The sequence below is a fragment of the Giraffa tippelskirchi genome, chromosome 4, assembly GCF_054371585.1.
Source record: "Giraffa tippelskirchi isolate mGirTip1 chromosome 4, T2T-mGirTip1v1.2.pri, whole genome shotgun sequence".
NCBI classification, from domain to species: domain Eukaryota; kingdom Metazoa; phylum Chordata; class Mammalia; order Artiodactyla; family Giraffidae; genus Giraffa; species Giraffa tippelskirchi.
In genome coordinates, this window is record NC_137278.1 from 155,162,888 (window position 1) to 155,186,003 (window position 23,116).

General features: G+C 47.5%; 1 protein-coding gene and 1 long non-coding RNA gene across 17 annotated transcripts in view; one reads left to right on the forward strand and one right to left on the reverse strand.

Moving 5' to 3' along the window:
• The first annotated feature begins 80 nt into the window (after positions 1-80).
• Positions 81-9,123, forward strand: LOC145546703 (uncharacterized). Its single transcript, XR_014083161.1, has 5 exons — positions 81-385; positions 4,771-4,901; positions 5,692-5,938; positions 6,040-6,204; positions 6,540-9,123. It is a non-coding gene; the product is annotated as an uncharacterized LOC145546703 (long non-coding RNA).
• Positions 2,170-23,116, reverse strand: part of KIF5A (kinesin family member 5A) — a 32,504-nt gene continuing 11,557 nt past the window's right edge. For 5 of the 16 annotated variants that reach the window (XM_081594215.1, XM_081594209.1, XM_081594211.1 and 2 more), the window contains 28 exons: positions 20,257-20,344; positions 20,089-20,162; positions 19,597-19,701; positions 19,294-19,342; positions 18,799-18,854; positions 18,486-18,573; positions 18,071-18,195; positions 17,459-17,563; positions 16,824-16,972; positions 16,570-16,718; positions 16,126-16,301; positions 15,075-15,143; positions 14,486-14,692; positions 14,035-14,181; positions 13,246-13,434; positions 12,767-12,884; positions 12,041-12,105; positions 11,822-11,931; positions 11,331-11,432; positions 10,763-10,823; positions 10,425-10,496; positions 10,160-10,264; positions 7,279-7,495; positions 6,910-7,063; positions 6,514-6,596; positions 6,070-6,097; positions 5,496-5,610; positions 2,170-4,451 (listed from right to left, as the gene is read on the reverse strand). In XM_081594215.1, coding sequence (XP_081450341.1) covers positions 5,532-5,610; positions 6,070-6,097; positions 6,514-6,596; positions 6,910-7,063; positions 7,279-7,495; positions 10,160-10,264; positions 10,425-10,496; positions 10,763-10,823; positions 11,331-11,432; positions 11,822-11,931; positions 12,041-12,105; positions 12,767-12,884; positions 13,246-13,434; positions 14,035-14,181; positions 14,486-14,692; positions 15,075-15,143; positions 16,126-16,301; positions 16,570-16,718; positions 16,824-16,972; positions 17,459-17,563; positions 18,071-18,195; positions 18,486-18,573; positions 18,799-18,854; positions 19,294-19,342; positions 19,597-19,701; positions 20,089-20,162; positions 20,257-20,272 — 2,898 coding nt within the window. In that variant the 5' untranslated portion in view covers positions 20,273-20,344 and the 3' untranslated portion in view covers positions 2,170-4,451; positions 5,496-5,531. Of the gene's footprint in view, positions 4,452-5,449; positions 5,611-6,069; positions 6,098-6,496; positions 6,597-6,909; positions 7,064-7,278; positions 7,789-10,159; positions 10,265-10,424; positions 10,497-10,762; positions 10,824-11,330; positions 11,433-11,821; positions 11,932-12,040; positions 12,106-12,766; positions 12,885-13,245; positions 13,435-14,034; positions 14,182-14,485; positions 14,693-15,074; positions 15,144-16,125; positions 16,302-16,569; positions 16,719-16,823; positions 16,973-17,458; positions 17,564-18,070; positions 18,196-18,485; positions 18,574-18,798; positions 18,855-19,293; positions 19,343-19,596; positions 19,702-20,088; positions 20,163-20,256; positions 20,345-23,116 lie in introns of those variants that run through there. The other 11 variants (XM_081594212.1, XM_081594210.1, XM_081594217.1 and 8 more) reach the window with 6 other exon arrangements.

Genomic DNA, 23,116 nt, shown 5'->3' on the forward strand with positions numbered 1-23,116 from the left:
GGGGCAGGTTGACTCCGCCCTCTGGTGGCGGCTCGCGCGCCCCAACGCCTGCGCGGTGGGTGGCCTCACCTGACGGCGGCAGTCACGCGGAAACCTTTTCTCTTGAGGGCTGCGAGCGGTCCGCGAGGCCCAGACCAGTCATTCAGGCGTTGGGGTTGCTGCTTGGGCTGGACCGATTTAACCCTATGGTCGAGGGCTTCGTAGCTGTAAAGTGGCCGCTTTCCAGTTTTGCCCAGTTTCTAGGAATAACCTCCCGCCTGAGGATAACCTGAAAGCATTCGTTTACGAAGTAGGAGATCCCTTAAGTGGGTTTTGTGCTTTTAGAAAGACGGCTCAGGCATCATTCTGGAGGATGACCAGAGTATTGCAAAAGTCTAGGCACGAGGTGAGAAACTAAAACAGTGACTATTGGGATAGAGAGAAGGGGATGGCATCTAAAGGTTCAGTTTGATGTTAGTGTGTAAAATTCATAGCGGATGTGGGCTTTGAGGGAGAGGGAGACACTGAGAATGAATCCCGGGCTTTTGCCCAATAGTGTTTGGGGCACCTGAGGGCAGCAGGACATCTGGGCCCAGAGTTCAGCAGAATGATCTGGGCTGGGAATACAGGTTTAATTTTTGTGAGGAATCTGTAGGCGTGAATGACAACTCCAAGGAAAGTCCAATGACTGAACCCTGGCATAGACCAGCATGTGAGAGGCTAGTGGGAGAAGACTGAGAAGGGGTGGCCAGAGAAATAAAAAGGGCCAGGAGAGCAGGGTCACAAAAGCCAAGGGAGTTGAGTTTCAAGAAGGAAGGAATGGAGAGCGGGGTCAAATGTCAAATGTCCTGGAGAGGCGAGGAAAGACAATGGGGAAGTGCCCCTTTGTCTTTGGCAACTAGGGGCTTTTTTTTTCTTCTTAGTTGGCTGTGTTTTGCAGCATGAGGAATCTCAGTTCCCAGAAGAGGAATCGAACACATGCCCTCTGCAGTAGAAATGCAGTCTTAACCCCTGGACTATCAGGGGAGTCCCACAACTAGTGACCTTTGGAAAGCACTTTCAGCAGAACAAGAGCCAGATCAGGATGGGCTGAAGGATGAATAGGAAGTGAGAGAGAGGGGAGGGAAAGCTTAAGACTTTTTCAGGAAATTTGGTTTTGAGAAAACCTGGCAGGGAGTGTCTTACAGAGAAACACATGGTAAAAAAACACTTTTTAGGGAGACCTTACCAAGGAGAAGAGACAAAATCATTAAAACAGAAGTTAACAAAGAAGATGCAAACTGCCCAAGAATGCATCCCTTTTATTTTCTCTATCAAGTCTATGTAAGTACCTCAAGAAAGAAAATCTAGAAGGGCCTTGATTTAGTCCAGAGAAGGGAGACTTATCACTTATCAGAAAGTAGAAACAAAAGGGATCTGTGTAAATAGAATTGTGTAGGTGTGTGTGTTGTGGAGGGGGGAAATGAAGAATTTCACACTCCATCACCTTAATTGACGCTTTAAAACAGACAAAGTTGTTGCCTAAGAGAGTCAAGTAAGAAGGGATTTAAGGAGGGAGGGTTTAGACCAGTTGCTCTGGGAAGTGGAAGAGAAAACAGCAGAGATACACCAAAGGAATGTAAAGCCAGCACCAAGGTCCGGTTAGCTCTGTGGCTCTTTGTTTTTAACTGCCCCAGTGTTTTAGTTGTGGGGTTTTCTCTGTTCATCTCAGAAGCTTTTAAGTGGGAGCAGAGACAACAGGTAGGGCTGTGCCCTGGAGTAGGGGGCTAGAAGGGGGACTGTGGTGAACAATCTTGGGCCTAGAGAATTGAGCTCTTGGCAAGGGAGGGATGGAACTGATACTGGGGCTGATGGTGGTCTGTGGGAGAACAAGGAAGAAAACAGGATCCCATTGTTGTTAAAAATTACAGACAACTTGGATAGGTGCCCACCAACATTGAATGGTTGAATAAATTATAGAGTACGTTTGTGGAAAAAATATATGTATATTTTTTAGTGAGGTAAGTATGTATATTGACATGAAAAGATCTTTAGGATATATTGTCAAGTGGGGGCAGGGGGGAAACCTGCATGTAACTATATGGAAAAACACCTGGAAGACTGTCATAATGTCCCACACTGTCATAATGCCATTACCTGCAGGGAAGGGAGGGAGACTGGGGAGGGTTAAAGATTTACAACACCAGAGAGTCATCACTGAATTTATTTTATTTTAAAGATATCTATGTACATCAAGTAAATACACACGGGGGTTGGTGCGGTTTGGTCTGTTGTCCACGCTGGCATGCAACATTTTGGCAGAAGTGAGTGAGCAGGCCAGGTGCCCCAAGTGGAGACCCTGGCTCTCTGAAAGGAAGGGGGTGAGGGGGTGAGGGGAGGGGAGGGAGGAGGACGGTCGAGTGAAGCTTCTGGTGAAGCTTTTGTGTGTTCCTTATTTACGTGAGTGAATTCTGTTTCCCTTACATCTTGCTCAAGAGAAGGCTGCTCCCTCTGTCACCTCTCTCCTCGTCTGCCCGACATATTCACATTTTCTTCTGTGTTTGAAGGGAATCATTTGGTGGCAAGAGTACGTAAAACCCACTGGAGTCTTGGGGGCCCTGCAGGCCGATATGAGCACAAGTCTCCAGGTACACAGGAGTCTTCCTTCCTCTTCACTGGGGTCTGGAGATGGCGTGGCTCACTGATCCCACTCCTTCCCTCTTTGTTTGGGGCAGGGGAGCCAGATTACATCCCTTTCCTCTGAGCAGTGGTTTTCAAACTACTCTACAGGAACCCTCAGGGTCTCTTAGGACCATTCAAGGGCTCCTCAACTAATGAACCATTTTCCACCAAACAGTAAAAATGCAAAATGCCCAGCTCTGCATCACTTCTAGTTACTCTTTATATCAGGGTTCTATTATAAGATTGGTTCTGAAAAACGTTTGAATATCACCGCCTTGGATTTATTCCATACCCCTCTGGTATATTTTTTTCCCTGCATTTCTGTTTAATTGCTGAAAGGCCCAACAGGTAAAGGGAGAAGGGACTTCTTCCCCCGACGGAGTCATGGGCCACTGCAGCCTGTATTTACCAGCTGGCACTCTTTCCTGGTTAAGAAACTAGGTGATGGGTGGTCTGCTACCCTGTTCTTCCATCCCAGATAAGACAGGCTATCTGGACTCTTTCTTGATTTGGACTGGCTTGTGACCTCCACTCTGCATCCCTGCAGTTACCTGGAAAGCCCCCTTAGCACCATGTGGTAGGAAAGGATATGAAAACAAAACCATAGTCCTCTGTCAATTACGTGGGAGCAGGGGAGCCCCCCCCATATCGTGGGTCCAGCCCTTGGGCTCCTCCACCTCTGGAAAAGCTGCCCTGCCCCTTTCTTTAAAGTGCACTTAATGCCTGATAAGGACATTATAGAAGGAATTCTTGGAAAAAAAATTTTTAATGTATATCATCAGGGAAAAGTCAGGCTCCAGTCTGAAAGGAAGGCATTTCGAGATAGCTATTTTGCCAATGAACTGGAAGCCCCCACACCAAAAGGTGGAGACATGGAAGAACATGCAGCCCAATATGGGACAGAGAAAGGAATCCAGCTCATCACTGCAGCAAAAAACACTTGGGAATTTGCCAGCCTGTTTACCCCCCAAAGCCAAAGAAGCAATCCTACTGCTTCTGCTTGGCTAGAACTATCCCTGTGGACAGGTGAGCAACCATCTGATAGACTGGTGGGAATAGGTTGGCCTCCTGAACTTTGCAAAATCATTTTAAGCAGCTTTGGCTTCTAGTCAGGAGCTCTGGGGTAGAGAATGTCAAAAGGAGTTTCAGGGAGAAAGGGAAGTGGTCCCTTGAGCAGTCCATGTTCTTGGTTTTCCAGGAGGAATAGGAAGGAGGAGGCAAAAGGCAGACTTCAAGAGGCAGAGGTGCACACCCAGAACCCCTCGGTTCAGTTGAGGGGTGTCTGAAGAAAATTCTCTGTATAATTTAAGCAGTCCTTCCATTTTATCCTCCTCTGTGCTAAATGTGGAAGAGGGAGGAAGAGGCTATTTCTGTATCTTATGATGCTAAGACATTCTTCTGCTTAAGGCTTTGTGTGCATGCATGTGTGCATGTGTATGTGTGAAGGATCACAGCCCTCTAGCTCCCATTTTCCTTTTTTAATCATCTCCATGACTAACACCACTCAGTGTGAGAGACGCATATATGAGAGAAAGAAGAAACACTGACCCTCCTCCCTATGGCCCCAAATGAGGAGGGTATACTATGCTTAGAAATTGCTAAATACATCATTAGATACTAGAGAGTAAGACAGAGGAGAGAGAGACATAGCAGCAGCTTTTGATATATAGATACAGAGTACAAAGAGATACAGAGTAAGAGAAGACATCAAACATAGTACAGTCGAACAAGGGTTGTTGGGGAGGGAGTTAGTATCAGAGACCACAGGTTTGCAGCATGCTGAGAGAAGAGGCCTCAGTCCCTCTTAGAAACTGGGGAAGAAAGAGAAAGAAATTGTGAGGAACCACCTTGCAGCCTGGCTACTGAACAGGAACAGGGTGGCATCTAGGCCAGCTTGGGTTTACAAGCTGTCTGTTTGATACCAACGACCAGATGCCACCCTCCCAAGCTCCTGCTCCTCCACCCCCAGGCCTTCCCTAACTCTTCCTCCCCCATTCCTACTGCTTGCTTCTCATGCCTTTCTGCCTGTGTGTGCGCGCCTGGCCTGTTATTCTGGAAAACCCCTGGAAAGGGCCCAGCTTGGATGCCACCCAATAGGAGGCCATGATCTCTTGTTTCTTATTCTCCAAGGATCCAAAGTGGACAATCAAACAGGATCCCAGTGCTCAGTTCTGAGCCCTAAAGCATCCCTAGTGAGAAACCTGGTGACACAGGAGAACCAGGAAGGTGCCTGCGCTGCTAGGAGAGCACAGTGGAGAGAGGTGAGGAAGGCTTGAAGGTAGGCATATACAGTTTTCCACCTCCCCTGGCAAGATGGGAGGAGAGTGCTGATACAGCAGCTAGAGGAATAAAACGTAGGCTTCCTGGTGCATTTCCTAAAGCTTAATGGTGATATATACAGATAGGAAGAGTGTAGGACACAGAGCTCTTCTAATTGTTGCTGTTGTTCAGTGGCTCAGTTGTGTCTGACTGTTTGTGACCCCATGGACTGCAGCCTGCCAGGCCTCCCTGTCCCTAAGATCTCCTCGTATCTACTATTAATAGATTCTGTGATCCTTGTTGGTGTTGTAGATGGACATTGCCCTTGCCCACTTCTGACATGTTGCAGTGACCCCTAGTGGCAGAAAGGCAGTACTGTGGCTACCACTATCACCAGGCACAAGGCAGGAGGGAGGGGCCCGTGTCCACGGGACACGGGACAGTTCTGATGTAGCCCCTAGGAGGGGATAGCAGGAGTTGAGGGACAACTATTTAGTAAAGGTTCTGAGATGATTAAAAAAGCGGGAGAAACAAAGAAGCTGAGGGCAAGGAAGGAAGCAACCTGAGACTGTTCAGAGGAAGCAGCCTGAAACTACCTGAAAGTGCAGGTCTGTGGCAGCCCCTGTAGGAGATTAGCTGGCTGCCGTCTCTTGGTGGAGAGGGAACAGCTTGGCCTGGTCCTCAGCCTCGTAGCCGCAAGGCAGGTCACTCCTGGAAGAAGAGACCCAACACAATCACAGCATTGTCAGCTCCCGTATAAATGACAGCATTCCTGTCACTTTGCTCTCTCAGCATGCCTGTGAGATAACCAAGGGCAGCAACACCAGGCAAATCAAGGCCAGAGAGATGGAGCTGATCTGCCCAAGGTCGCAAAGTTCCCCAACATAGGAGAGAAACCCAGGTCATCAGATGTCCATGGCGGTTTTCCCCCCGCCCCCACAGCTGCAATGGCAAGAAGCCATAGGGCAGACTGGAGAAGGGGACAGTGTTCTACACAGAGGCAGGGGAATGACTGGACCTCCTGGACAACATGGTGATGGTAAGAATGGCTCTCATTTCCTCCTCCTCTCCCCAAAGGCTCTGGGGAACCCCTAAATTGGACACAAGGGAAAGGTAACCGTTTCTTCTGTTCTCACCCAGAGAGCCCAAGAGCAGTGGGGACTGGCGTACCTATTGTCATTGATATCTGTGGCATTTCCTGTAGAGATCACCGTGTAGAACACAGGATTGGAAGAAGGGAAAAAAGAGATGTGTTACAAACAATCTCCTCAAACCCTCTCTCATCCTAACTCCTTGAAGAAAAAGGTAAGAGTCTTGGGAACATAGTTGCCATCTTGGTCTGTGGCACTCTGTCTTCAACCACTCTGAGCTGCATCATTATTTTGTTTGACAAAAAGTCTCCCTGAGCCCTCATACAAGAGAGGAGAGGGGAAGGGAAGGGGGAGGGAAGGGAAGGGAATGGTGGGGACAGGCATGTAACCCCACTTCTATGAGTCCAAGACCCTGAAGGGATGCACAGGGTTTGAGCTGTAGGCACAGAGTCACTTATTCTTCTGATACTTTCCAGTTTGCCCTGGGGATCCCAAAGGCTGGTTACCCATCTTGTTCACTCACCATTGTCCATGTTGGCCTTCTGGTAGGAAGTCAAGGGGCCTCCAGAAGATGTGGCCCCACTGCTGGTACAGGAGTTTGGAAAGCTGGATGGAGAAGAGGAGAGAGATGCAACATCTAATACCCACCTTCCACTATTCCAAGGACCACTGATCCACACTCACCCTCAGGGATGGAGCCATCCCACCCTGCCCCCAAGACCAGAAGACAACAAACATGGCCAAAGATTAGGAGGGCAGATGCCCACCTTCTAATCAAAGATCTGAAGTTGAGAAAGGGTTAGAAATGAAGCTACTTAGGAAGAGAATTGAATCTCACTCAATAATTAACCCAATCTTATGTCTTATAAGGTGCAGAGAGCCTTGGGTTGGGGCTCCGCCTGTGCCCATAGTCACTCACTACATATCTGAGGTGGAACTAGGTGCGGCCTGCAGGTACAAGTTCTGGTAGTTCTGGAAGAGGCTGTTGGTATAACTGATGCACTCAGGGCTCCGGGTGCCATAGGGGTTGGTGGGTGAAGATGCCGGGTAGTGGCCAGGCCGGACGGGTTTGGCTGCGGCAAAGAAAGGAAAATGACTGTGAAGAGACTACTTGTTACTCTGCAGTCACCTTGGGTCCCTGAGCTACAGTTGAACTGAGTTGCTTATAAGATAATAATTCACTTTCTACTTTTTGGGGCAGGAATGCTGGGGTGAGGCTGGGGTGTGGTTGCTTAACATTGAGGAATTTGCCAGGATCCCCCGGAGTGTGATCCCACTGCCCACTCACCAATCTGGGCAGAATGGCCCCGCTTGCCGGAGCTCTTGTACCGCACGGCCTCCTTGATGCGGTCCACCTCCTGCTGGTACCGGCGCTTGTCCTTCATGGCGCCCTCCTTGGCCTCCTTCAGTGCACCCTCCAGGGCCTTAACTCTCTCAGCCGTAGCCCTAAGTCGTTTTTCCAATTTAGGAAGCTCACAACGCAGATCTGCATTGTCACGTACCAGCTGTGGGGTGAGCCCCAGGTCAGAGGCCGGGAGAAAGGCAGACGAGGACGAGGTGCCGGAGTTGGGGGTGCAGGCAGGAGAGAGAATACAAAAAAGTCCCATCAGGGAAGGTGGACGCCATGTTGTTTCCTCCAAAGGCCTCATTGCCTTTACCTAATTGCTGCTCTGGAAAGTTCTTTCCTTCTTCCTTCAGCAAACAGGGGTCAGGCATTAAAAAGTTACGTCATTTTCTGAGCAGCAAAACATGTCAACTCCTCTGTAGCCCAGAACTCTTTCTTTTTTTTTTAAAGTCACTTAAAAAAAAAAAAATCAACCAAGGAATGATGCATGCTACATATTAATCTTTAGTTTTTAGCCTAGAACTCTTGTGACAGTGCCTTTCTTGTCTCTTCCTGGCCTAACACCACCAAACCCCCATTATCTCACAGCTGGTGCCAGACCAACAGCCCCAGGGCAACCATGGGGACAAGGCACCCCCCCTTACCCAGAGATGGCTATGTGGGCATGCACAGGGCAAGGCAACAAGAGCACAGAAGCAGTTTGGAGGGTGGATATGGGGCTGAGCACAGGTTCGGTGCAGTGCAGAGCAGGAGCAGAAGCTGGAATACAGGCGCCCCCCCATACATCCACACATCCACACAGCTGCCCCATAGGAAGGAAAGAAAATGTTTGAGGTCTCACAAACATTTGTGCTCATTACCTTCATGTTCGAGGATTTCCTGGGCTGGCCCTCTCCCCATTATAATTAAGCTAGAGCAATGGTAGCAACCACCTTGCAGCCAGAAGAGACTTCCTGATCTTTTTACAAGGTCTCACACAATGACTGGGGGCCTACAGATTGCAGAAGAAGCCGGCCTTGGAAGATATCAGGTACATCGATGTAGCAGGGGACACTGGGAGAATTGTGCCTTTCATTTTGGACAACTTACAGATCATAAACAATGTTTTTGTTGTGACAATAACTCAGTTCAATTTGTCATGGGCTGCAGCCCTGGCTATTTAAGGTCCTGTTTAACAGAGAGGTTTCTACATCTCTAGTGTTTTCCTTTCTAGTCTTGTGTCCCCTGAGGGATGAAATTAGGAGGAGTCCTAGCCTATAGGTGAGTAGTTTCTGGTCTTTGAGACTTAGAACAGAGGCATGGGGGTAAGGGGTGGAGCAGGAAGAAGAAAATAGCCTGTGATGTCCTGAAATGTGCCACAATGCAGATGAACTTGGAGGACATTATGCTAAGTTGAACCAGGTGCAGAAGGACAAATTCCAGATTACTCCACTTAGATTCTACTGAGATTCTTAAAGTAGTCAAAATTAAAGCGGCAGAAAGTAAAATGGGGGTTGCCAGGGGTTGGGGAGAGTGGGGAATGAGGTTATTATTTAATAGGGATGGAGTTTCAGTTCTACAAGATGAAAAGACTTATGGAGCGGGATGGTAGGAATGGTCGCACAACATTACAAATGGATTTAATACCACTGAATGGTACACTGCGAATGATTAAAGATGGTAAATTTTATGTTATGTGTATTTTACCACAATAAAAAGTTGCGGGGAGGTGGGGAGGGAAGCAATGTAATATGCACTTGGAGAGAGAAGGAAAATGAACACAGAAATTAAAAAGAGTGGCAAAACTGATTACAAATGTTTTTTCCGTCTTTTAACTTTTCTATAATGTTGTCACACTGTTTGATAATAAGCACAGGGGAAAAGATGGTAGTAAGGCCTTCTGCAGGTCCAAACAAAATAAACCCTGTGGACCATCATTGGGCCACAGCTCTTAAGATTTGTTTTTTTCATTATTAAAAAAATAAGAAGGTGTCCTGGGTACTGACTATATATGCTGGGTATGGCACTGGGAAGAAGAAAAGCTGAAGCTCTAGTTTAATCAGAATATGAGCACAAAAGGCATTTTAAGGTGGATTTGAAAGGACAGGAATGAAGAATAGGTTAGGGTTTATTTTCAGATTGTTTAAAGAGCCAGCTGACAGTGTGTTGCACCGGTTTTCAAGGCTCAGCTGTATGGCACTAGGGAGGGTTACCTGCTCTGTGCACCAAACATTTCCTGTCCTGACTCCTTTGGACTGCCCCTGCCACCTCCCCACCCCATACCTTTGAAACCCAGTCTTCCACCTAAGGAACCGCAGCAGCAAGGAGGGGGACAGAGAGGCAGCAACTTAATATACAGGAGTTTTCACTGGCCCCAACCAGGGGCTGCCTGGGCCATTTGGGACAACATTGTGTCATTTCTCTGCGTGCCTGCCGCAGGCGTAGGCAGATGGAGTCCTTGCCACGAGAGAAAGCCCAGCTCCCCTGGCTGCCTCTCGCTCAGTGCTCTTCACTCCAGCTAAGGTCTGCCCAGCATCCCTCACGTAGTCCCAGGCCCACGCCTCTGAAACTTCTATTGGTTTCCACCTCACCCTCCAACAACATAGGCCTGGGAATTCCACTTGAGCAGAGGCAGGTTGGGAGCTTTGGGAAAGGGAAAACAGGCATAGAACCAAGAACAGGGTAAACGTGGAACCAAATACAGCATAAAGAAGGGGTCAGTAGGAAAGGGAAGAGGGAAAGGGAAGGAAAACATGCAAGAAGATTTTTCTAAATCCAAGGGCCTCTGAGGATTTAGGGATCCCAGGCCTCAAGAGTTCTCTTCACCCCTTGCCCTCGCTCTTACCTGTTTGTGAACCTTTGTAAGCTGTTCCAGGTTGTTCTCAAGAAAGGAAATCTTCTGCTTTTGGGAGTGAATCCCCCCACTGTCCTCGGGCTCCATTTCTGCACTCTGAGGAGAGACAGGGCAGGGGAAAGATACGGCCATCCTGAGGCCAGAAAGTCCCCACTCAGACTGGGCCCAGAAGCCCCACTGAAGGCCGCAGGGGCTGGAGAAACCTGAAGACAGGAGGGGGATATGGGGGCTAGGAAGACCCTGAGGCAGTACTCACTTTCTTGACTCGAGTCGTGACGTCTTGAACGAACAGTTTGCGAAGGTTGTGGAGGGTCTGGAGTTCCCGGGCCTGCAAAGAATGATGAAAAATTTGGGGCCACCAAATACCAGGCCACCGTCCCCCCTCCAAAACTACTAGATCCTTCAGTCTCTCCAGATAAGTGAGTTACTCATCTTTTTACGAAATGCTGTGTCCTGATCATACCACAGACTTACTTCACAGAAAGGCAGGAGAAATAGGGTGTGGAAGAAATCAGGGGGAGGGTTGGACACTGAAGCCACCCCTCCCCATCCCCCTACCCCCCGTTGACTTGGCACAGAAAGGAAGTCACTCACAACTGTCTCCTCCAGGCCCTTAAGGTCCTGCTTGGACTGCTCGTGTCGCTCGTACAGAAATCTGGAGGAAGACAGAAACAGAAAAACCACTCAGGGCCACCCTGCCCCTCTGTTCTCCCTCCTCCATTCCTTGATCTGTATTTTATTATTACTTACTATACTAGTTACCCATGTTCACAGTGCATAAATTAGAAAAGTAAGATGAGTTCCATAAAAAGCCCATGATTCTACCACTTACAGATCAAAGCATCGTGAACATTCTGGGGTCCATCTTTCCAGACTCTTCCATGCATGTGGATCTCACATAAATGTTATGAGATCATACCATTCCTACTGTTGATAACCTGCTTTTTACCCTTCATGGAACATCACCCACATCTTTCCACGTCAGCTAATACTGAACAGAAGTCTCCTTTATTTTCCCCCTTGCCATCAAGTTTTTCTTTTGAGGACCTTGCTTCCTGTGGTCACCATATCCCCATCTAGATTGTGTCCTGTCCCTGCAGTATGTGTGAGTAGCCGTCTGAGCCCATGTGGTCTCAAGTCTGCAGGCGGACCCGTCACTCACGTCAGCTCCTGGAGTTTGGTGCTTTTCTCATGTTCTTCATTCTTCAGCTTCTCGTAGTCAGCCTGGAGCTTCTCCAGCTCTAACTGGAGTTTCTGATTCAGGCTGCGGAGGGCAAGGAGGTATTGGGGAGAACAAGGAGATGTCAGTGAGGAACAAAGGGAAGACTGACTTCTTCAACACTTTCCTTCTTGTACATATGAGTCCTTGTAGGGTTGACGCATCTACCTTGGGGCATATTAGAGGCAGACTCAGGCTACTGCTTCCATGGCAGAATAAGGGGCCCTGAGCTATCAAATCAGAGAAGCCTGGAGCATAGGGACTAGTCCTCACTCCTTGTACCTCTTGGAGCTGGGCTGCAAAGTCATGTCTTTGCTGGGGCATGACCCATGGAAGTTAAAGAACTGGATCCTGGTGCAAGAGGGAGTGTGTGAGTGGGCCCAGAAAGGCAAGGGGACCAGGTGGAGATTGGAGCCACCCTGGGGAACTCTTACTCTTTGAGTTCATCAATGGTCTTCTGCTTCTCATTGATCTCGTCCCGGAGCCGGGCCAGCTGCCGGTGATGGGCCTCCCGGTGGTTCTCCATCTGCACCTCCAGGGCCTTCTGCAACACAACCCCACCCAAGTTCAATGCCAGACTCCTAGCCACCGGCTTGGTGAGGGCCAGCATGGCCCTGCCAGGCCCCAGTCTCCCCAACACTTTCCCCACTTGCCTTCACATCTTCTGTGTCCTGTGTGTCTGGTTCCTTGTCCTTCAAGGCCACCTCATGCACAGTTTCTGAGGGAGAGGGAGGAAGCAGTTTATATCACACCTACCACCTCCAGGCAGAACTTCACATTGTGACCAGAGAGCCAGGCAGTGCAGGGCACATTTACCCTTAGAATGGGCCCACAGGGATGTTCTTCTGGGTGAGGACTGTCCAATTTCATATAGCAGGGACAGAGGATGATGGAGGGTTTATGGTTCATGTAAAATGCTGCTGCTGCTGCTAAGTCACTTCAGTCGTGTCCGACTCTGTGCGACCCCATAGATGGCAGCCCACCAGGCTCCACCATCCCCGGGATTCTCCAGAAAAGAACACTGGACTGGGTTGCCATTTCCTTCTCCAGTGCATGAAAGTGAAAAGTGAAAGTGAAGTCGCTCAGTCGTGTCGGACTCTTAGCGACCCCATGGACTGCAGCCTACCAGGCTCCTCTGTCCATGGGATTTTCCAGGCAAGAGTACTGGAGTGGGTTGCCATTGCCTTCTCCGCATATAAAATGAGCTACATGCAAAAGCATGCTAAGCAGCATGTGAGTTGGATTCCAGGATTTCAGTCTAATGCTTTGGTGAGTGTGCTGACAGGTAGTTTCCTGTGATGTTTGTCGCTTTACCTCCCAACACCCTCTCTGATCTCAGATCCCAGGATGGGTGGGTTAGAGGTTTAAGCAGGCCTCACCTTGGGCCTGGAGCTTGGCTAGCTCGTCACTCAGGGAATCATAGGACTCTTCCAGGTGCCGTTTCTTGAGTTCCACGCTCTGCATGTATTCCGTCAGGGAGCGGATCTTGGCCTCGTGCTGGTTGGGTGAGGGTTGGTGAGAAGAAGATGGATAGAGTCAAGGACCCAACACCAGGCAGCACAGACCTCCACAAGCTCCAGCTCTCCCCCCTTCCTGCTACACCTTCCACCAGGATGCAGGGTCGAGGGCCACTCCACTGGAGACCCTTGCTTTAGACTCTCTTGGCTCAGAGGGCAGTATCCCCCTGCGCCTTTAATTCTCTAGCCTGGACTCTCTCCTGCTTCCCCTAGCTCTTCTGTCCTTGACTCAGTTGACCCTAGGCCCTTGACAGAAACATGGGTGCTAGCAGTCATCCCACAACCAGAGTTGCTCGCCCTCTCTCACGGCACCCAAAGGCTCTCGACCTCTGCGCACTCACCTGGGAGATGAGGAGTTGGCAGGATGAGAGCTCCCGCCCAGTTACTTCCATCTTGCGGTGACATTCGACCTGAAGGTTCTCCAGCTGCCGGCACCGCTTGACCACAGACTTGACTTCAGATTTGATTTTGCTGATGTAGAGTCGGGCCACCGTGAACTCCTCCTCAATGGCCCCGCTGATCTCCACTGGCTGTGGGGTGAACACAGGAGGAAGGAGGTGCCTCTTTGCTCCTGGGAAGCCCCTTATCCATTTCCTTCCACTTGGCCTAGCCCCGCACACACCCCCAGGCACAGGGACTCCAGTGGGACAGGTATGTTCCAAACAACTTTTAGCAGCTCTGTACCACTTGGCTTTTCACACTGAACCCCCTCTCTGCACTCAACAATCTGTTCTGATAGTCACCCTCTTCCCTTCTATAGAGAAATAGGATATTCTGTAGTCAGACTGATCCACTTGATCATCCAAATGGGGCATTGTCACTGCCACAGATCTCTCTATATCATTCTAATTTTGTGCCCTCATCTCCAAATCCTGCTAAAAGCACATCTCCACTGCTTCCTTATCCAGCAATGTGAATTCCACCAGGTATGTAGATCTAAAATGTGCATTTCAGTTGAGTCTATGCAAACCTCTGCATGTTTTCCTGTGTCTAGTTTGCAGGTGTGCTTCCTGGATCTTTGTCCCCCTCTTCTCAGTATCTCTGAGGACATGACTGTCTCACCTACACCTCCCACCAGTGCCCAGAACAAGAAAGATCTGAACAAGGCTGCCACGTCTTTCTCCACTTACCAGCTTAATCTCCCCGTTGCCCACGATGACACTGAACTCACTCAGGTCCTTCATCAGCCCGTTCAGTACCTCAGCAATCCGTTTTCGCTGGTGTCCACTGACCTCCTGCAGCCGCTGCAACTCAGACTCCAGGGACAGCATGGTGGCCTGGGGACAGTCCTTCAGGTTATGCCAGCACCATCTTCCTGCTTCCCTCCCCGACCTAGGCAGAGGCCTCTCCCTTCATGCATGACCCTGACGGTTGCTACGAAGAGAACACAAGCCCTGCAGAAGGGTCTGGAAGAGAGAGTTGTCAGGAGGGCAAAGTGCAGTGATGGAGCGGGAGAGGGGCCCACCACAAACTGAAGGACAGTGCAAAGGTCCAAACACGATACCACCCTCTTAGGAAGCAGAGTTCCCTCTGGACACAGAAGGTGTTCTGAGGTCAGGGTGCTCCTGGCTGGCCACTCACCACCTTCTGAGACAGCTCATCCACCAGAAGCTGGTTCTGCTGGCTCTTCTCCTCCACCTCCTGGGACTTCTGGTCATAGTTCATGGCTAGCTCCTCCAGAGCCTGCAGCACTTCCTTCACCTCATCCTTTGCGGCATCATTCTCTGACTGCAGGTGGCTCAGCTCCCGCTGGACCTTCTCATTGTCTCCTCGAGTGGACACCAGCAGCTGCAAGGGAGGGGCGGGTCATGGGCAGGAGTCCTCTGCCAGTGACCAGCTCACTGGCTCCTTGGCCTGGGGAAGCTGAGCCCCCCTCACCCAGGTATAGCTGTAGGAGAGAGGCAAGGGTCAAGGCAAGAGTCAAGAGGAACGAGGCTTTCAGCTTCATAGAAATAGGGTACCATAATGAAGGATGACCCAGACTCCAGCTTCTGTGCTTTAAACAAAATCCCAATTAAGCCCCCAGATTTCTATTGTCTCGGGGTGGGGGGGTGACTAACCCCTAAGCAGAATGCCCCTTCTTCCATCTTTCTAGAAAAGGTCTTTCTCGTGCCTTTCAGGGATGGACACACAGCCCTCTCCTCTCGTGTCTTGCCCTCCTTCCCATTACCTCTTCCTGGTCCAGCATCTGCTGCTTGAGCTTCTCTATGAGTTGGCTCTGCTGGTTGATTTCATCATCCTGTCGGAGGCAAGGGGATAATACAGAATGAAGGGAAGCTGCTCATTCCAGTTTAGACTTGGGAGCTTGGGGCAGATAGGGATCTTGGTAAAAACCCAGATAGTTTAGGCTTTGAGTTCAAAACATCCTAGGCCTTCCCTGGTAGTCCAGTGGCTAGACTCTGTGCTACCAATGCAGGGGCCTGGGTTCAATCCCTGGTCAGGGAACTAGATCTCACATGCCACAGCTAAGAGTTCCCATGCTGCAACTCAAGATCCCTCATATTGCAATGAAGATCAAAGATCATGAGTGCTGCAACTAAGACCCAGCAGAGCCAAATAAATAAATATTTTAAAAAGAAAGAAAGGAACTATATATCCTGAAAAGAAAGAAGTCTTTTCCTCAGCTTCTCTCCTTGGCTCCTGCCCTCACTTTTTAATTCCTTTCTTCCTGGAAGTTAGTATAACCTTGACAGTGCACAGCAAAAGCCTTCAAATGTTCACATCCTTTAACTGTGAAATCCCACTCCAGCACTCCATTCTAATCAAAGCAAAGTCTTATGCACAAGAGACAAAGAGAGTCACTTCAAAGTTATTTATATAGCAAAAATAACCAACTAACAAAACACAAAACCCTAGAAGGCCTGTAAATAAATAAATGGTTAAATGCATTCTGATAAATGGACTGTAAGGCAGCCATTTAAAAATACTTCAATGAAGAATTGTTAACAAAGTAGGAAACTGCTCATTATACAATGCAGAATGAAAAAATCAAATGTGAAGTTACACATACAGTATAATCTCAATTGTGTGGCTTTATTTATGAATGGTAGGAGGAGGAATGATTGAAATTTTCTTCAATATGTTTTTATTTATCTCCCACATTTCAATAACAAACATTCATCTCTTTTAAAATCAGAAAAAAAGTCAGGATAAGCTACTTTTTTGATCCCTCACTTACCATCCCACCAGGCTCACCCCCGTGCCCTGCCCGATGTCCTCACCTTGTCATCAAGCTGCTTGTAGAGGCGGCGGATCTCCTCCTCATACTTCTGCCGCTCCTCGGGTGCGATGCGCACTACAATGGATGAGTTGTCATTCACAGGTGTCTCCTCACAGAGCTCGGCTCCCAGGGCAGCATCCTCCCCGGCCAGGCGCTCTGTCTCAGGCACGTTCTCTCCTGGCGAAGCAGCAGAACAAGGTGAGGGATGGGGGCAGGGACAGCTGCACCAGCCCTTCCTCCCTCACTGCCCATCGCAGAGACCTCCTGGCTTCCATGTCTCTTGCCAAGTGGACTGTCCACCTTTCTGGGGATGGAGAATAAAGGAAGTCAGCTCCCTCTCGCTTTCCCTCATGACTGCTCTACCGCATCCCCTTAGAAGCACAGTCCTCCTTGGAGGTGTAGGAGCCCTTTCTGGCTCCCTGAACCCGCAAGACCCCTCACTAACCGTTGCGCCACCGGCTCAGCTCTGCCTCCAGCTTTGCAATTGTCTCCTTCTGAGCCTTTGTCTTCTCCTTCTCCTTCTCATATTTCTTTTTCCACTGCTCAGCAGTCAACTCCAGATTCACGGAGGCAGTGTTCTTAATGGTCTTTGCCCTGGGGAGAGGAACGAAGAGATGAGACCTCCATTAAGGCTCATAAGACTCTGAGCGGAGAGCACAGCAGGGGCTCGGGCAGGGAGTAGGGGACCCTGCCACTGACCGCTGCCCGAACATCAGAGTGGACTTGGTCTCCGCATCGTTGAAGCTGGACGGTGAGCAGCAGATGAACATCGTTGTTCGGCAGTTTCCTCCCAAGGAGTCCTGGAGAATCCGTGTCATTTTACTGTCACGATATGGAACGTAGCTTTTCTGGAGGAAAAGGAAGGCTTCAAATCAGAAAAATTCAGTAGGGGAATCAGAAAATATGGTAAGGGAGTTTCCTGGTGGCCTAGTGGTTAGGATTCCAGGCTTTCACTGCCATGGCCTGGGTTCAATTTCTGGTTGGGGAACTGAGATCCTGCAAGCTGGATGGCATGGCCAAAAGAAAAACAAAGAAAGGATGGGACTTCCCTGGTGGTCATCCCGTGGTGAAGATTCTGTGTTCTCAATGTAGGGGGCCTGGGTTCAATCCCTGGTTGGGGAACTAGATCCCACATGCCACAACTAAAGATCCCACATGCTGCCACTAAGACCCGGAACAGCCAAATAAATAAAATAATTTTTTTAATATTTTAAAAACGAAAGAAAGGATGGCAGTGCTTATTAGAGGTTGAGCAACCCATGAATCGGGCATGATGAGGTGGGAGCATTAGGAGAAGGCAGAAGATGGGGTGAGGACCCCTAAGGAGCACTCACCGTGCCCTCAGCCAGCGCCGAGATCACGTTCCCCAGGGCCGACAGGGACTTGTTGATATTCTTGGCTTCATCCAGCACAGCTCCCTCAGCTCCAGTCTTGCTGACCTACCAGGGCCCAAAGGGTGAGTGTGTCATGAGTGGTTGCAGAGCAAGTGGGCTCCCATCTCCTCTTCTCCACGTGAGTTGGCTTAGTCCAAGGAGAGGGGGATGGGAAAGAGGATGGAGAAGGCCCTCCTCTGGTCCCCTAAATGTTCTTGCTACAGACTATCTCCCCTACACACACATTACATGATATTCAATTTATGTGAAATGTCCAGAAAGTCAAATCCAGAGTCAGAAAGTCAAATCCAGAGTCAGAAAGTAGATTAGTGGTTACCAGGGGATGGGGGACGGGAGACTAGGGCATGACTGTTAACAGGTGATGAAAAGGTTCTGGAATCAGTGGTGATGACGCACAACCTTGCAAACACACTGAATTGTATACTTTAAAATGGTGAACTTCATGGTATGTGAATTCTAGCTCAATGAGAGTTATTTTGATTTTTAAAAAGGCCACCCCCGCCAAGGCTTCCTTCCTTGCCCCCTTCACCCTGGCAGGACCCCCACCCCCACCTTCTCGCTTCCTGCCAGGTCCACTAGATACAGCTTCCCACTCAGCTTCTGCTCAGTCTCCATATTCTCCTGCTTGATGTTGATGAGGAAGATGCTATGGCTTCGAGAGCTGTGTTCATTCATGTCTGTAAGAGGCAGGATGAGACAGTCCTTATACCAAACTCTGTGGAACGAAGCCCTCAGTCCCCAACTTCCACGTACCACCACCCCCACCCGCTGAGAGAGGGGGTGTCTCCCGGGACTAGCCCAGCCCCTACGTATCCCTGGTAGCAGGGGTGAAGGGTCTCACAGACAAACATCTCTTCTCCTCTTGAGGACACAGCCTTCCCCTGCCCACTTTCGAGTCCCTCAGTCCCCATGGGCACAGAGGAGAGGAAGATGCCAGACTCAAGACCCCCTGATCTCCCCAACTCACTGGTGACAGCCACGTGACGATTTGATTTCCCTTCATCAATCACATCTAAAATCTCCTCCGGGCTGGACACAAAGCGCTCAGTACAACCCTACAGGGGGCAAATGGACAGTGACCCCATATACTTTGGTCTACAGATTAAATTATCTGCACAGTGACCAAATGACCCTTCGAGACAGTGCCTTTGCCCAGGCCCAAGACTCTTCCCCAGCCCAGGTTGTCCGCCCTCTGACTTCTGGGTCGTGATCTCCCCTCCTCCTACACCCGCACTCTCAATACCCTGGCCCTACCTGCTTGCCCCTGGCCCCACTCTCACCTTGACAAATGGCACCCGGTTCTTGTCCTCGTGCACAGCCAGATTTGTCTTGGTCACTGGATCGAGACAATTCAGGGTGAGCAAGGCCAGCACTTCCAACCCCCCACCTACCCAACCCCTTTACCCTGTAGTCTGCTCAGATGGATGATTCTTCTGTGTTCAAAAGGGAAGAAGACTCCCCTGTGAAGCCTAAACTCCCCGCTCACTCTGAAGGCTGTTCGTCCTCCTGCAGGATTCCAGCCCCAGGGCTCCAGCTAGGCTGAAGTTGTTTGTATGTGGGCTTGGGCAGCTAAGCTCATCTTCTGACCCTTTTGGTTTTTGGAAGCTCTTGGTGAGTGAAGGCAAGGGCCACGAGTACAAGTGTGTATGTGCTCATATGCCTGCTGCATCTCTCACCAAACAGCACCTAAGCCCAAGAGGCCAAGAACACTGTGATCATTCTCTTCCTTGCCCTCCTCATCCCCCACCCACCCACTGGGATTACACACCACTCACCATCCAGAAGGTCACGGATTTTGTCCAGGTAAATCTCAAAGTAAGAAACCTGGGTTAGGAAGAAAGGAGAAGTATAAAGTGATGGAGGCCTATCTTGACTCTGATTCAGGTCTCACAGGCTAATGTGATCCACTCAAATAGTGGTGGTGGGAGGGCAAGGGCAGAAGAGACTATTTTGGCAGAGAAGAACTTAGGTAACCACGGGGGAGAATAAGTTGGGGTGCCCAGGATCTCAGTGGGTTCATGCTAGATCCTTCCCTCCCAGTCCCATAAGAGGATGCCCAGTGGTCATGCCCTGATCACCTTGATATGGAACTCAAGATTCTCATCCATGGAGTAGATGTGGTTGAAGATGTCTTGGGCAATTCGAGGAATGATTCCCATCAGCTGGGGGTCATGCAGCTTTCCCTGGGGAGTAAGAGTATTCCGAATGAGGCTGGGGCTCAGGAGGAATCAGACAGTTCAGAGGGAGGCAGACGAACACAGAGGTAATAGCTGCTAAGACCATCCTGACTTAGGGGATGGTCACTACCTTTAGTGGAAGGAAGAGGGAACTGAGCAGCCCTTTGAACTGTCATTGCTGCTGCTTTTCCAGGTAAAAGAAAACTGGCGTAGTGGAAAGGAGGGTGAACTGCAGCAGGCTGAAGGGAGTCCATTAAACTTCCACAATAACACTGCCCTCCGTCCACCCTCTGTACCAGGCAGCCCTCATTCCTAGATCTGCCCCCAATGAGACTCCTTGGCCTCCCATTAACACTCCCAACTCCTCTGTCCCATAAAAGTCAGAACCCTCACCTCCATAGTATGTGTCTTCCCTGAGGATGTCTGTCCATAAGCAAAAATGGTGCCATTGTAGCCAGCTAGGACATCTGGAAGAGATGGCAGAGAAAGACCACTGGTAGAGAGAAGTAGGGTAGGGAATAGGGAGCTTGAAAAAGTACACTCTCAAAATATACGCATTACCTTTGACAATCTGCATGGCACAGGCATGATAAACTTGCTCCTGAGTCGTGTTTGGGGGAAATACACGGTCAAAGACATATGGCTTCCCCTGGAGAGGAAATAAAAGATGGCAGACATCAGTAGGGAGGTGTGGGGAAGAAGAAGCACCTGAAAAAGCACCTGTTCCTCAACCTTCTGTATTCATGGACAGTTATGGGGATGAGGGAAACCAATGAGAAGCAAAACTTAGTATTGAGACCAGGAGTTGTACCCGTGGGCTAGAATGCCACTGAGGAGCGTCACATGGCAATACTGCATGAGAGGATCCCAGCCTTGGTGTGACAAACTCACCATCCCAGATCCCCTGCCTGGGAAGTCAAATGAGAAAAGACAACAGGACTACAGGCTGTAGAGAGTGAATAACAATATACTGACATTAAAAATCTACCACTAAGTTAAAAAAAAAACATCTTTCTCAATAGATCCATATGTTCTGACATGAAAAGATGTTAAAGATGTATTATAAATGGAAGACACAGCAAAGTTAGGGACAGATGTATAGTATGCTGCCTACTGTGTAAATGAAATATACAAATGTTGAACTACTGAGCTGTTATGGAAATATTAACACAAGCTCTCTCTTTGTGAAAAAATATATAAAATCAGAAATACAATTCTCCCTTTAGGGAAACAGCTTTAAGTAAAGAGAAACTGTGAAGCAAGTCACTCAGACCTACAAGTATCTTGTTCAATTCAGGTAATGTTATATATCATGTGTGCTGATAAGAATGCTAAAGATACAAAATATTTACAACCCAGGGACCCAAAGAGAATAGATTTGCTATCTGATCATATTAAAGGAAAGATCTCTGGTACAATTCAATGAGACTCTGCTTGCTTTCCATCATAAGTGACAATTTTTCAGTCATATTTTCCCATTATTTGGTATAAAGAAACTGTGACGTAGTTGTCAAATTATTTTGCTACAGAGTCCATCTTTATTCAACTGATAGGTTAACCTCCAAGTCTATAGACACCAGAGTTTAGGAGACATATTTTAACTAATTAAGACAAATCATAAGCATTGGAGAAGGCTGGAGATGTGGGTCTGGACATATCTACAATATTGCATTGACATAGGTAAACTTTTTTTCCAAAAGGAATTGTACAAAAAATATTAACAATGATTACTTGAGGGAGAGAAACCGGGAGGGAGAGGTGGTTTTCATTTTTCATTTTGTATCCTGGAAGGTTTACATTTTTAAACCAGGTACAAGTATTATATTTTTTATTTTTTAATACCAAAGAGAGTGAGAAAATAGTGTATTTTTTATTTTTCTTTTTAATTTTTTGCAAAAAGGATATTTATACTAATAAGTATTGTTTAATATTTAAAGGATTTTCAAAATCTGATTTATGATAAAAGTCAACCAGGAATATTTATCTGGTCTCTCTGTGGTGAGGGATTCTGAAGTCTAAAAAACAGAATCCACAAGGAGAAAAAAGTTGTGAAAGTGCTCTCTGCAATGTGAAGGGAGTACTGTAAACTGATAGGGCCTTTCTGGAGGACAATTCTATTAAATATTTAAATGTCCATACTGGTCATACTCTGTCCCACAGATTTCAATGATAGGAATTCATATTGCAACTTGCTTTAAGCACTTAATGATGTGTGTAGATGGATGTTCACTGCAGCCATTTGCATTAAAGAAAAAGAAGAAACAATTCAAACACCTATCAAGAAGATATTGGTTATGATACCTCCATAATCTACTCCTATTACAATGAGCAAGTTTGGTTTACATATCCAAGATCAAATACATGAAAACATGTCCAAGATCAAATACATGAAAAAATAAAAACAATTCGCATAACATGATTATATATTTTAAAAAAGCTTAGGGATAGAATAGTCTTAGAAAAAAGATATGGAAGACTGTATATAGATCTGTTAATGGTGATTATCACTGGAAAGCAGAATGATAGGAGCTTATGCTTATGATATTTTTTCTGTGACATGTAAATATTTTACAATGACATAGTGCTTTGAAATTAAAGAAATAAAATAGTATAGGTGAGTTACAGAAAAATGTGTAATAACGTGATAAGGTACACACAAAATTATTTTAAGGAAAAGTGGTTTTTAAAATAGTGTACAGTGTAAAACACACACACACACAAAAGAGTATATGAAGGATTATTCCATTTCAGTAAAAATGTATGGTATTATATATGTATACAAGGTATGTATATATGTATGTATATGTATACGTGTATATATATGTACACAAGGTATGTATATATGTATACCTTGCATAGAGAAACGTGTTAACAGTGGTTATCCTTGGACAGTGGGACTTTAGGAGTTTTTTGTTATTGTTGTTCTTTTTGATTTAGATTTAAAAGTATTCTAAAATGAAAATATATAATTTTTAAAAAGGAAAATTTTTAATTTTAAAAACAAAGAGATTAATAGTTACTATATAAAGAACTCTCATAAACTAGTAACAAAAAAAAAAATTAACAGAAAAAACTAACAAAAAAAACTAACCAGAAAAATAGGGACAAGAGTTAGGTACTAACAACAGAAGAAACACAAATGTTCAATAAACATAAAATGTTTAACATTTTTGAAGAAAAAACAGTAACATTATTTTCCACTTATCCAACTGGAAAACAAAAACTTAATTGTAATACCCAGCATAGATGAGGGTTCAAGAAGGTATAATTTCCATGAAAGAAGAACCTTCATTCTTTTCTGGTAGGACAGTATATTCATACTTTTAAGGGGCAATTTAGAAATGTATAATCAAAAGCCTTGAATTGTACATATCCATAGACCCAGATATAGTACTCCTAAGAGTACTCCTAAGAATTTGCT